The 13,814-nt window shown below is 40.8% G+C and overlaps 1 protein-coding gene across 4 annotated transcripts in view; it reads left to right on the forward strand.

Moving 5' to 3' along the window:
* Positions 1-13,814, forward strand: part of LOC113407498 (ras-specific guanine nucleotide-releasing factor RalGPS1) — a 287,535-nt gene that overhangs the window by 217,437 nt on the left and 56,284 nt on the right. For all 4 annotated transcript variants that reach the window (XM_026656083.1, XM_026656082.1, XM_026656084.1 and 1 more), the window contains one exon: positions 13,211-13,265. In XM_026656083.1, the coding sequence (XP_026511868.1) occupies positions 13,211-13,265 (55 nt within the window). The remainder of the gene's footprint in view (positions 1-13,210; positions 13,266-13,814) is intronic.

Raw genomic sequence — 13,814 nt, forward strand, 5'->3', positions numbered from 1 at the left:
ATCCTTACAGTGGCAGAAGCTGTAATGCTACAGGGTAAGAGAAAGATATTTAACTTCAACTGAACTAATTCAAGAAAGCGTCTCTTTATAAGAACAGTGTCTTTTCAGGTTTAAGTTGAAATAAAAATATGTATCGTAGTGTCAACATTTTTATGAATTTTCCTATTAAGTCACACTCCTGAAATACTTGGATTCCAAATGAGATTATATTTTTATAAATAAGTGGTGTGTGTAGATAGGTTACAGTACATACATTGGCTTTCTATTTTTGGGACCCTATCCAGTAGGAGAGAACTCCACAGAACTGCTGTGTGATGCGGCCCCCTGGAGTACACTGTTCAGGTGTTTGGAATCCTTCTAAGTCAGAAGCAAACTGCTTTGGGAAATCAAATCTGGGGCCTAGGAACAGGAAGATAGTCACCTCTGAACATGCAAATAAATGACTTTCTTTTCTCCTAAACCTCGGTCTCATGCTTGGTATTGCATAAAGCTACATATAAGTTAACTGAGCTTATGGCAAGGGCATAAATTGAGGAAATAACTGAGGGCTGTGAATACACAAGTTTCATTTTTAGGTTGTTACTACAAATCCAGGGCATACAGTCACTATCCAATGTGTTGTGTGTATGTTTTATCTCTCATGGACAGTATAACACATTGTCCTTCTCATTTTGACAGTAGTATTGGGAGCAGTAGATGTATACTACTGGTTGACATTCTCTGTCTTCTTGATGTTGGTACTCTTTATTCTAGATTTTTTTTTTTGTTTTGTTAGGCAACCGTCTGTAATTTAATTGGTGTTCCAACTAAAAAAAAAATTCTAAAACCCATTATGGTGGCCTTGTGATAGGATAGAGCTGAATCACTTTGGGAGCTTGGTCTTTGAGAAGTTGGTGAGTAGCCTTGTCCCATAGGATACTTGCATTGGACTGGTGCACTTTTATTAATGATTTTGACAAAGCTGTCAGATATATGCATTAAAATTTACAGATGCCAGAATAGGTAGTGTTAGAACTTAGTGATATAGCGGTCTTATAAACTTAAGTAGAATATGAAATATGATGGACCAAATTTATTGCTGCTGTTAGTCAATGGAGTTACATAAATTATGAATTTGACCCAAGGTAAATCTCTGTAAAATGATGCCCTTGAGTATAAACAGTGTGCAAGATAAGTAAAATTTAAGTAGTCCTGAATTTATTTAAAATATTGTAGGGAAAAGTTCTGATTTTAATAACAGACTCAGCAGGGGTAAATTGGCTCCATCCCTAACTTCAGCAGAGCTGTTTAAGTTTACAGCAACTGAGGATCTGGCCTAACAAAGAGGATCCCCAAAGAAAAATTGGGCTTGTCCTTTTTTTCTTCATGATATCTAAAGAAGGCTGAAATGTTTTTCCTGAGAAAGAGATCTCTTTCCACTTGTGTTTTAGGTTAAAAATTCAAGTGCCCTCTAGGCTAGAGATGGTCTATGGTGATTGGAGCACTAGAATAATGATGACATCATAGGAGTCAAAAAAGGGAGGAAATTTTAGTCTGAATATTTTTTTTAAACTGTCGGGTTTGTTTTGTTTTTATTAATACTCACTTAACTTATATGATGAACATCTGGATATAGAAAGCCTATATTAAAGATTCAGCACCCTCATACTTTCAGTCAAGGTATTAGAGCTCACAGTAAACAACCCTGAGATCTCTGAGGTTATCCAGCCAAATCAGTGAACACCAAACTTGCCATTCCTGATATTTCGAAGGTTGAAAACCTTTCAGGCCTTCTTTCTGCATTACAAAGTAGCAAATAAGTACAGAAGCCCATTTTTTTAAAAGCCTGCACAAGTCAAATTTAAATTCTGAGCCTAGTAGTTATTAGCAGTAAAAAAAGCTAATGGGATGTTGACTAGTATCAAGCACAGTATGTTGCATAGATGCAAGGATGTTTAAAGATTTTTCAGATGAAGTATTTGAAGAAGCTAACAATAGTTATAAAATTTTGCCAGAAGGATCCATTTGAGGCCATTGGAAAGATCAAATATTGAGGACACATAAAAGAAGAATTTAAGAAGATGGTATTTTACAGGAAGTATTGAATGGGTGAAGTGAGGTTTCCAGTTGAGTTGATAGAGTAAAATAGTATATTTAGGGTATTTAAAGAAAACTTCGCTAGCTATATAAAGTTTAATAAGTTAAAGTGAGTTTCAGTTTTGTAGCTGAGCTCCTTTTGAGCAGGGTGAAAAGGAGTGCAGATCTGAGATAAATATTTCCTGCTTATGCTTTTTTTCTCGATTTTTGGGCATTTTATTTTTTTTGAGCGGGGAGAGGAGGTTGGTTTTCTGGGGAAGTAGCCACAGCTGGGCTATGCCCCAATCAGGCCACAGCTGGCCTGTATAAAAAGGCTGGGAGCCAGGAGCTCAGAAGTCTCTCTCTGCACTCAGAGAGAGAGAAGGGCCTGGCTGCAGGGAGCTAAGACAGAGTACCTGGGTGGAGCGGGGCTGGGGAAAGGCTGAGGAGCTGGGGAGCTCCAGCCTGGATAGCCCCAGGCTGTGGCCTAGTAGGAGGCCAAGGGGTACTGAGGATTGCAGAGGGCAGTCCATGGGTAGGCCAAGGCAGCAGGTCCAAACCCAACCTTACCTGTGATGAGTGGCCTATACTGCAGTCTGCCCCAGGGAGCGGGGGCTAGTTGGTGACTGGCAGTGACCTTATTCTGAGGTGAGGTAGGGATAGTGGGTGAGGGTTCCCCGGGGAGGGGAGACCCTAGTACTGAGGGGTGTACTGCCAGGGGGCAGCACCCTAGATAAAAGGGCACCGGGGTCCGGGAGAGACACGGGGGCCAGAGTACAGACGGATCACCGGCCTGCAGGGGGTGCTCCAGGATGCTGGAAGAGCTAATTCCCAGAAGAGACCAGCAGGAGGCCCCACAGGGGTGAGTCCGCCCCTCTACACATCCGCTATGACTTCCACTCCAAAGCTCCCTCCTTCCACCAGAGGGCACTGCTCTGAAGTCACCTAAAGTGGAGCACCCACAGGGACATCACTCAAAGAAGAAGAGAACGTTACTCACCTCATGCATTAACGGAGGTTCTTTGAAATGTGTGTCCCTGTGGGTGCTCCACTAGCCTCCCTCCTCCCCTCTATCTGCACAGCTCCAATTGTAGGGTCAGTTCCAAAGATAAGACAAGACAAGTAAGGATAACAAACGAGAGGGAGGTTTAGGGGTAACAGTGACAGGCACATGTAGTTATATAGACTAGTTAAATGTACAATTTGATGGCATGAGTCTTTAATATATAAATATGAGATATTAATTATACCAAAAATTTCTGCTGGCTACCTGCCTATACGTTATTATTTAGTAACTAACTGTAGGCATCATGATAGAATTTGGTTTCAAGGAAAGGCTAGTGCTTAGAAAAATGCATGATACTGAATGCATGTGTACTGATCTGCGAACAAAACACCTTCTTAAAATATTGTCTATACAGATCACTCTTGGCATGTGTCTATGACAGAGTCTTCAAGAAAGTTTTGGCCATTGGAATTGTGTGGATACTTCCTCATGGAGCTGTTTGTACTTGTGGTTATACAAGGAGTCACTGCCCCTCAGTTTTGTACAAGCCACTGCAACATCTAATTGCTTACACGTTTATTTTGAATACTAAGAAACTGATAACCTTTTATCTGATGCTGGAGCAATCCATGATAGTTGGATACCAGAGTTCACAAACTGATCTTGAGTCTAACTGAATAAGTTAGATGAAACATTACTTTCATATATGAACTATTTAGAGCTGGAATATCCTGTTTATATCAGCCAAAACTTCCCAGTGGTCTAGGCTAAGCAAAAAGTGCAGAGAAGATGCATTATAAAAAGCAGCTCTAAGAACTCTTATGTCCTATGGGGTGGACACTGAAAAGCACCTCAGTATTCTATTGTAAGAAATTATAGGGCCAAATTCAGAAGTGTTGTGTAATGGGTGTAATTTATACATTGGTAAATTAGTATGAGACTAAAAGACTCTGTATTGATGTAACTTATACACTAAGGGGCCCAGAATCAAGTGTAAAATGCACAAATTTAGATTCCCATCAACGTTAGACTTGCCTCTGAATTAAAAACATGGTATTTTAAAACACTTTTTATATCTCCTACAATTGGGCCTGGAAAGACCTGATTTAACCTGTAATTAAAAGTTCAGTTTAAATTATACAAAATACATGGCCACACCACCCCAAATGAAGAAATTGCAATGAAACATATCAAACAAAAGAGGAAAAGATGCAGAATAAAAGTTAGAAATACCCAAAGAAGGGAAGTTTGGTGGGGAAACAAAATAAGAAGAAATAAGCTCACACTCCAATGTCCTTAAACAAATAAACTAAGCTAAGTAGACTTTTGTTTCCATCCACTAAGGAGCATAAATGTACAATGCTTAAAGGACAAGCCTTAGGGAGCCGCAATGAAATCTTTAGTAATATATTTTCTACCCCAGAGAGAGTCTTATTTTGTGAAGCCTTTTATTTCGTTGGGTTTTTTTTAAGATTCTGCATGTTGTATATGTGACATTATAGCACTTTGCATCTTTAAAGCACTGAATTGTGTTCAGTTGTAGGCAAAACAACATTTAAAAAAGCTTTAAAAGAAAATTGTTTTCCCACTGGAAACAAAAATAGTGAGAGTGAGAAAAGTGGATAACAGAGGGTTGTCCAAACCCCTCTTTGAAACCGTAGGATGTTTTTTCCCCCTCCCCTGTACACTCATTTCCCTTTTCTTTTATTCTTTCCTCCCTCAAGAGCCCTGTGTTTTGTGCCACACATCCCTGCCAGCTCTGAAGGACTGCATGCAGTTCTTTGGAATCCTGTGGATTTTACATATTTTAATAAGATTTAAAGTCACCTTTATTGACTTATATTTTAAGTTCAGCTTGTTTCATATGTATTTAGATAAGTTGTTTCTATGTTCAGTATTGTCTCTTTACACACTTTTGTAAACTAAAATGATGTAAACATGATGACAAAATGTTAACAGCCATTAGTATATTGTGTTGAAGCAGGCCACTGGCCTTATGAAATGCTCTGGTGGGCCGTAGTTTGGGCACCACTGTCCTAAGGGGATTATTGAAGAATGATACAGTGTGCTCCCTCCACATATAGGCTGATTTTTTTTTTTAATTCCAATTTTTATTATTAAAAATCCCCCTGAACCTTAAGGTAAGGAAATATTATTTATATGCCTATTCTATGACCCTTACTATCAAATATTTAAGGACAATATTTTTTATTACTTTGAGGTGGCTTCTGCATATTCCCACTTGTGATATCAAGGTTCTTGTGCCATGTGCTTCCAAAAAATTCTAGAGAGCAATGACTGTTGTGACCATTACCCCTCCCCTTTACTCCCTCTCTGCTTGTTCAGAATTCCAAGGGTATGAAAGGGAGAGTCCCTTTTGTCTGCTGAAGGTACACACAAGCTTGAATTCGCTCAATGCCCTAAATACTTCCCTCATCATCATCACTTCTTGTTTTTCTGCATTTTTGGGGATTATTTTTGTTGTGAGTAACTTAACTATTCAGTTTAAAAAGAAAGCCAAGGGTGCTCATACATCATAAGCATTGCCTGGGCTGTTGAAGATTGGGAGAGCCCCCTGAAATCTTAGTTGACAAGGGAAGTTCTTTAGGCCCAGTCAACTAAGGGCAGGTCTACACTACTGCGTAAATCAATCTAACTTGTGTCACTCAGGAGTGTGAAAAAGAGACCCCCCGGAGCGATGCAAGTTACAGTGACCTAAACACTGTCCACACTGATGCTATGTCGGTGGGAGATGCTCCCTTGCAGACATAGCTTCCGCCTCTTGCGGAGGTGGAGTAATTATGCCAATGGGAGAGCACTCTCCCATTAGTAAAGAGCGTCTTCACCAGATGCGCTACAGCAGCGCAGCTGCACCGATGTAACCTTTCCCGTGTAGATCTGCCCTAAGTCTAATACTGTGTTAGTTCAGCATTGACTCTCTGGTGGTTAAAAAGGCATTCAGGTGCTCAGTCTACAGAGTTCCTTGAGCAAGTATAAATAATATTCAAAGGTGGTACTCTCACAGAACTACAGTGAGTAACTTTTCTATCTCAAAGTCCATTTTACAGTAACAATTTAACTGTGATGTACAAAATATATTTATGAATTCTTGGCATATATGTAATTAATCATATATTTTTATATTCCAAGATGTACATATCTTAGCAATGAATTTGTATGTTTGTCAGTGTCTTAAATTCATTAATACCTTACTTTTAAACAAAGTTTTTTGTATGAGAATTTCCTAGTTTTAAAATAAAGATTTTGAATCTAGTTCTGTTTTTACAAACAAACTAGCTTCTACTGTAGCTGTTTAAGCAGTTGAATACTTAAAATTTTCAACTCATAAAAGCATTAAGCTCACTGAAATGGCAATGCTAGAAATTAGCTTGCTAGTAGAAGTAGCAAATGTTTAGGAGCTCCACAGATTCAGTATTTACCCCTTGATCCTGATGTCTCCTTTTTGTGGACTTTTTACATCTACCTAGTGGAGTTAAGAATTAATGACTTCATTAGATAGGCACCTTCTCATGCATTTCTCCTTTTTTCTGGCTGCTCTGTACACTCTGGGGTCCAATCCACAGCTTCCTACTCATTTCCCATAGTGTTGGTTATAAGCCAGGTCAAAGCTTCTTTTAGGGACAAATCAGGGTAGCTGAGACCAAGCTGGCTGAAATCTGTTTGGTAGCAAATCTGGGGCTTGGAATTGTGGCTGTAGGATTCATAGATTCTAGGACTGGAAGGGACCTCGAGAGGTCATCGAGTCCAGTCCCCTGCCCGCATGGCAGGACCAAATATTGTCTAGACCATCCCTGATAGACATTTATCTAACCTACTCTTAAATATCTCCAGAGATGGAGATTCCACAACCTCCCTAGGCAATTTATTCCAGTGTTTAACCACCCTGACAGTTAGGAACTTTTTCCTAATGTCCAACCTAGACCTCCCTTGCTGCAGTTTAAGCCCATTGCTTCTTGTTCTATCCTCAGAGGCTAAGGTGAACAAGTTTTCTCCCTCCTCCTTATGACACCCTTTTAGATACCTGAAAACTGCTATCATGTCCCCTCTCAGTCTTCTCTTTTCCAAACTAAACAAACCCAATTCTTTCAGTCTTCCTTCATAGGTCACGTTCTCAAGACCTTTAATCATTCTTGTTGCTCTTCTCTGGACCCTTTCCAGTTTCTCCACATCTTTCTTGAAATGCAGTGCCCAGAACTGGACACAATACTCCAGCTGAGGCCTAACCAGAGCAGAGTAGAGCGGAAGAATGACTTCTCGTGTCTTGCTCACAACACACCTGTTAATACATCCCAGAATCATGTTTGCTTTTTTTGCAACAGCATCACACTGTTGACTCATATTTAGCTTGTGGTCCACTATAACCCCTAGATCCCTTTCTGCCGTACTCCTTCCTAGACAGTCTCTTCCCATTCTGTATGTGTGAAACTGATTTTTTCTTCCTAAGTGGAGCACTTTGCATTTGTCTTTGTTAAACTTCATCCTGTTTAACTCAGACCATTTCTCCAATTTGTCCAGATCATTTTGAATTATGACCCTGTCCTCCAAAGCAGTTGCAATCCCTCCCAGTTTGGTATTATCCGCAAACTTAATAAGCGTACTTTCTATGCCAATATCTAAGTCGTTAATGAAGATATTGAACAGAGCCGGTCCCAAAACAGACCCCTGCGGAACCCCACTCGTTATGCCTTTCCAGCAGGATTGGGAACCATTAATAACAACTCTCTGAGTACGGTTATCCAGCCAGTTATGCACCCACCTTATAGTAGCCCCATCTAAATTGTATTTGCCTAGTTTATCGATAAGAATATCATGCGAGACCATATCAAATGCCTTACTAAAGTCTAGGTATACCACATCCACAGCTTCTCCCTTATCCACAAGACTCGTTATCCTATCGAAGAAAGCTATCAGATTGTTCTTTACAAATCCATGCTGGCTGTTCCCTATCACCTTACCACCTTCCAAGTGTTTGCAGATGATTTCCTTAATTACTTGCTCCATTATCTTCCCTGGCACAGAAGTTAAACTAACTGGTCTGTAGTTTCCTGGGTTGTTTTTATTTCCCTTTTTATAGATGGGCACTATATTTGCCCTTTTCCAGTCTTCTGGAATCTCTCCCGTCTCCCATGATTTTCCAAAGATAATAGCTAGAGGCTCAGATACCTCCTCTATTAGCTCCTTGAGTATTCTAGGATGCATTTCATCAGGCCCTGGTGACTTGCAGGCATCTAACTTTTCTAAGTGATTTTTAACTTGTTCTTTTTTTATTTTATCTGCTAAACCTACCCCCTTCCCATTGGCATTCACTATGTTAGGCATTCCTTCAGACTTCTCGGTGAAGACCGAAACAAAAGTCATTAAGCATCTCTGCCATTTCCAAGTTTCCTGTTACTGTTTCTCCCTCTTCACTAAGCAGTGGGCCTACCCTGTCTTTGGTCTTCCTCTTGCTTCTAATGTATTGATAAAAAGTCTTCTTGTTTCCCTTTATTCCCGTAGCTAGTTTGAGCTCATTTTGTGCCTTTGCCTTTCTAATCTTGCCCCTGCATTCCTGTGTTGTTTGCCTATATTCATCCTTTGTAATCTGTCCTAGTTTCCATTTTTTATATGACTCCTTTTTATTTTTTAGATCATGCAAGATCTCGTGGTTAAGCCAAGATGGTCTTTTGCCACATTTTCTATCTTTCCTAACCAGCGGAATAGCTTGCTTTTGGGCCCTTAATAGTGTCCTTTTGAAAAACAGGACCCCTCAGCTTAGGGTTTGGATTGGCCAAGGAGGAGGGCTCTACAGATAGGGAAGTAGAGATTGCTTTCTCTCAGACTTTATGTATCCAATGAAGAGAGCCTTCTCTAGTCAGGGCTTGAAGAGTTTCATTGTCTCCAAGCCCTAATTGGTTCACATGAAATCCTTTGAAGTCAAGGGGAAAAAGCTGGACCTTAAGTTTAAAGCTATGTCTGCTGGGTGTGAAAAGTTTTTCCGAGTAACCCCATGCCCTGGTCCCAGCCCCATTCTGTAGTCTCATAGACTTTAAGGTCAGAAGGGACCATTATGATCATCTAGTCTGACCTCCTGCACAACGCAGGCCACAGAATCTCACCCACCCACTCCTGTAACAAACCCCTAACCTATGCCTGAGTTATTGAAGTCCTCAAATCGTGGTTTAAAGGCCTCAAGGTGCAGAGAATCCTCCAGCAAGTGACCCGTGCCCCATGCTTTAGAGGAAGGCGAAAAACCTCCAGGGCCTCTGCCAATCTGCCCTGGAGGAAAATTCCTTCCCGACCACAAATACGGCGATCAGTTAAACCCTGAGCATGTGGGCAAGACTCACCAGCCAGCACCCAGGAAAGAATTCTCTGTAGTGACTCAGATCTCACCCTATCTAACATCCCATCACAGACCATTGGGCATATTTACCTGCTAATAATCAAAGATCAATTAATTGCCAAAATTAGGCTATCCCATCATACCATCCCCTCCATAAACTTATCAAGCTTAGTCTTGAAGCCAGATATGTCTTTTGCCCCCACTACTCCCCTTGGAAGGCTGTTCCAGAACTTCACTCCTCTAATGGTTAGAAACCTTCATCTAATTTCAAGTCTAAACTTCCTAATGTCCAGTTTATATCCATTTGTTCTTGTGTCCACATTGGTACTAAGCTTAAATAATTCCTCTCCCTCCCTGATATTTATCCCTCTGATATATTTATAAAGAGCAATCATATCTCCCCTCAGCCGCCTTTTAGTTAGGCTAACCAAGCCAAGCTCTTTGAGTCTCCTTTCATAAGACAGGTTTTCCATTCCTCGGATCATCCTAGTAGCCCTTCTCTGTACCTGTTCCAGTTTGAATTCATCCTTCTTAAACATGGGAAACCAGAACTGTACACAATATTCCAGATGAGGTCTCACCCGTGCCTTGTATAACGGTACTAACATCTCCTTATCTCTACTGGAAATACCTCGCCTGATGCATCCCAGGACCGCATTCGCTTTTTTAACGGCCATATCACATTGGCGGCTCATAGTCATCCTGTGATCAACCAATACTCCGAGGTCGTCGTCCTCCTCTGTTACTTCCAACTGATGTGTCCCCAATTTACAACCAAAATTCTTGTTATGAATCCCTAAATGCATGACCTTGCACTTTTCACTATTAAATTTCATCCTATTACTATTACTCCAGTTTACAAGGTCATCCAGATCTTCCTGTATGATATCCCGGTCCTTCTCTGTATTAGCAATACCTCCCAGCTTTGTGTCATCCGCAAACTTTCTTAGCACATTCCCACTTTTTGTGCCAAGGTCAGTAATAAAAAGATTAAATAAGATTGGTCCCAAAACCGATCCCTGAGGAACTCCACTAGTAACCTCCTTCCAGCCTGACAGTTCACCTTTCAGTATGACCCGTTGTAGTTTCCCCTTTAACCAGTTCCTTATCCACCTTTCAATTTTCATATTGATCCCCATCTTTTCCAATTTAGCTAATAATTCCCCATGTGGAACCGTATCAAATGCCTTACTGAAATCGAGGTAAATTAGATCCACTGCATTTCCTTTGTCTAAAAAATCAGTTACCTTCTCAAAGAACGAGATCAGGTTGGTTTGGCACGATCTACCTTTTGTGAAACCATGTTGCATTTTGTCCCAATTACCATTGACCTCAATGTCCTTAACTACTTTCTCTTTCAAAAATTTTTCTAAGACCTTGCATACTACAGATGTAACCTTGCAGGTCTCCAGTTCTGTGTCCACACAACCATGCTGTATCCATAAAGGCATCCCTGTTCCTCACTGATTTTTCCAGCCTTGAAGCCACAGACAACCTTGCTCTCCAGCTCAGCTCTAAGCTGCCCTTCACCCTGGCTCCTTCCATGACCCTCAAGGCCAATGCTACCTCCCTACTAAGATTTTAAAAAACTTACCCCAAAATCATTCTCAGAGCTGGGACTCCCCTGCTGTTATAGTATATAGCAAGTCAACAGTAGGCAGAGGAGGGAAGTTGTGGACTTGGATAGCATTAAGGAAGTCAGTGTGATGGACTGGCTAGAGGCTATTGTAGAATGGGGATGGAGCTGAGGAGCAGGGATTTTTTGGAGGCTGGAGCTAGTCAACCTGTGGAACTCTTTGCCAGAGGATGTTGTGAAGACCAAGACTATAACAGGGTTCAAAAAAGAACTAGATAAATTCATGGAGGATAGGTCCATCAATGGCTATTAGCCAGGATGGGCAGGTCTGGTGTCCCTAGCTTCTGTTTGCCAGAAGCTGGGAATGAGCGACAGGGAATGGATCACTTGATGATTATCTGTTCATTCCCTCAGCGGCACCTGGCATTGGCCACTGTCGAAAGACAGGATACTGGGCTAGATGGACCTTTGGTCTGACCCAGTAAGGCCATTCTTATGATTGGGTGATAGCAAGTCTGGTAGCTGGAGCCAGGAAGCAGGGCTCATCTGAAGGTTAAAGAGCAAGAAAGAGAGTCTAGCAGGGAAGAGGGGCCTTATATTGCAGACAGTGAAGCAACTGAAGTTTGAATTTACAATTTTAAATGCTTCAATTCTTAAATGCTGTGCTGTAGCCAGTAGAGAGGAAGGATAATCTAGTGGTTAGGGCAGTGGCCTAGGACTATGGAGAGCTGGGTTCAAATCCTTTATTGTTATCTCTGTGCCTTAGTTCCCCATCTGTAAAATGGGGACAGTAGCGCTTGCCCTACCTCAGAGAGGGGTGTTCTGAGGATAAATATATTAAAGATTGTGTGGCGCTCAGATACTATGGTAATGGGGGCCATTATAAGTACCAGAGAGATTAATGACAAGAGGGTATCTCTTGATGTAAATAGAAGCAGTTATAAGTGATGTAAATAACTTTATTTTTATTTTTTAAACTTCCTTTTATACTGAATTTTTTGTACATATACTTAGTTTCAGCTGTTAAGGCCAAGGAATTTGTAAGTTAGAGAGATCTGAGAAAAAAAATTGAGTAGGTGCACATTTCAAAAGGAGGTCATTTGAAATGACTTCAGATTCCAGAAGTGATCACCAGAAAATTAACCATAGGAGAAACTGGCATAAGTTTTCTGATCATATATCTAATTTTCAGACCTGACTATGGGATTTAGTCACCATTGTAACTGCAGATCTCAGTACTATGGAGCTGCCAACAACACCTCCATATGGTCACATTTATATATTAGTCTTTACAGAATCTGTCATCTCCATCCCATATGTTCTGTGGAGCAAAACAGATGCACTAATAGTCTGACCATACACCTCACTTTCCTGAAACAATTATTTTTTAAACAATTAAACCTAATTGTTTGCCTAAATCTAGGTATACTTAATCCTACCTGAGCATGGGGGTAGGGGATAAACTAGATGATCTCTTCAGGTCCCTTCCAGCCCTATATTTCTATGATTTTAAGAAGCATATCAGTTAAATCATTGCTGGTGCTAGCCCATTGGGGGGCCTTATGCAGAAATTTTTCCCCCTGATCACACAGAACACATACTAATAATTAATACGGAGCCCCCTTAAGCTACTTGGGGCCCTATGCAATTGCTTAGTGTGCTTATGCCTAGTGCCGGCTCTGGGTTAAATTCAGTTAACTTAAAAAAGTTAATTAAGGGTTTCTGAATCAGCATTGGCTTTTAAGATATTGGAGACTCTCAGTGAAGTTAGTCTGGAGCTAGTGGATTAAGTTCCAGTCTACTCCTGTATGTAATGAAGCTGCATCTGTTCATCATGACAGTGAATTATCACGTTTTGTGTTGTGATGGCACCTAAAGAAGCAGGTCCTTTTAAATGCTCATCAGGTTGGGCATGAAATTAGACAGATGAAAATTTGGGATTGTTGCATTAATTTTGAGAACACTTCTCCCCTTTAGCCTTTGGATATTGCAGATACATAGAACCAGTCTCCTACCAAATCCATATCTCCTACATTTTTTATCTATAACTCTTAAGTCATTCCTAAAGTGAGCACCTTCTATGTAGCGTTTGTTATAGATTTATTTCTGCCTAATGACTCTCATAGAAATTCTAAGGAAAAAATGTCACAATTGGAACAATTAGACTACAGATGGTACAAACTAAGGAATAAAATAGTTGGTTTCAAAGTATTATGCCTTCTGGTTTTAGGTAGCAGTGATGGTTCAGAACTTAGTGAAGAGACTTCATGGCCAGCATTTGAAAGGTAAGAAAAACTGCTACATCTAAACCTATATCTCCAACTCCATTCAGACCTCACTAGTTTAAACCTATCACTCAACTCCTTGCAAATGAAGTGTAATGTTAGTGGTGTGCAGAACTCAGTTATGTAATAAACTGGGTAACAGCCATTGCTTCTAGAGTACAGTGTACCCTTTGGTTCTTGTCAAGCCAGTTTAGGGGGCAGCACCTTCTGGTTATCAGCTAACAGAGAGCTTTGTCACCTTACTGGCTTATTGCTCAACTTTGTCTCCTGAATTAACTGGACCACCACCAAACCCCTGACAGATTTCCTTTTCATGAATACCAGCATTTCCTGTTCAATATCCTCAACACCATGTGCCTCTCCTGTTTCAACATGTTCACTATCCCTCAGACCTCCTCTCTGTATCTCTTGTATTCCTGGCTCCCTGAATTCCCACCAAAGTCCTGCTGTTCTGGCTGCTCCTTCCTCTGCTGCCTGCTCTCTCCTATTCCCCCCTCCATCTCCTGATTACTCCTCTGTCTGCAACTCGGGGAAATCCTGAAGCAATCC

Source organism: Terrapene carolina, unplaced genomic scaffold (assembly GCF_002925995.2).
Source record: "Terrapene carolina triunguis isolate 2854851 unplaced genomic scaffold, T_m_triunguis-2.0 Scaffold212, whole genome shotgun sequence".
Lineage (NCBI taxonomy): Eukaryota > Metazoa > Chordata > Testudines > Emydidae > Terrapene > Terrapene triunguis.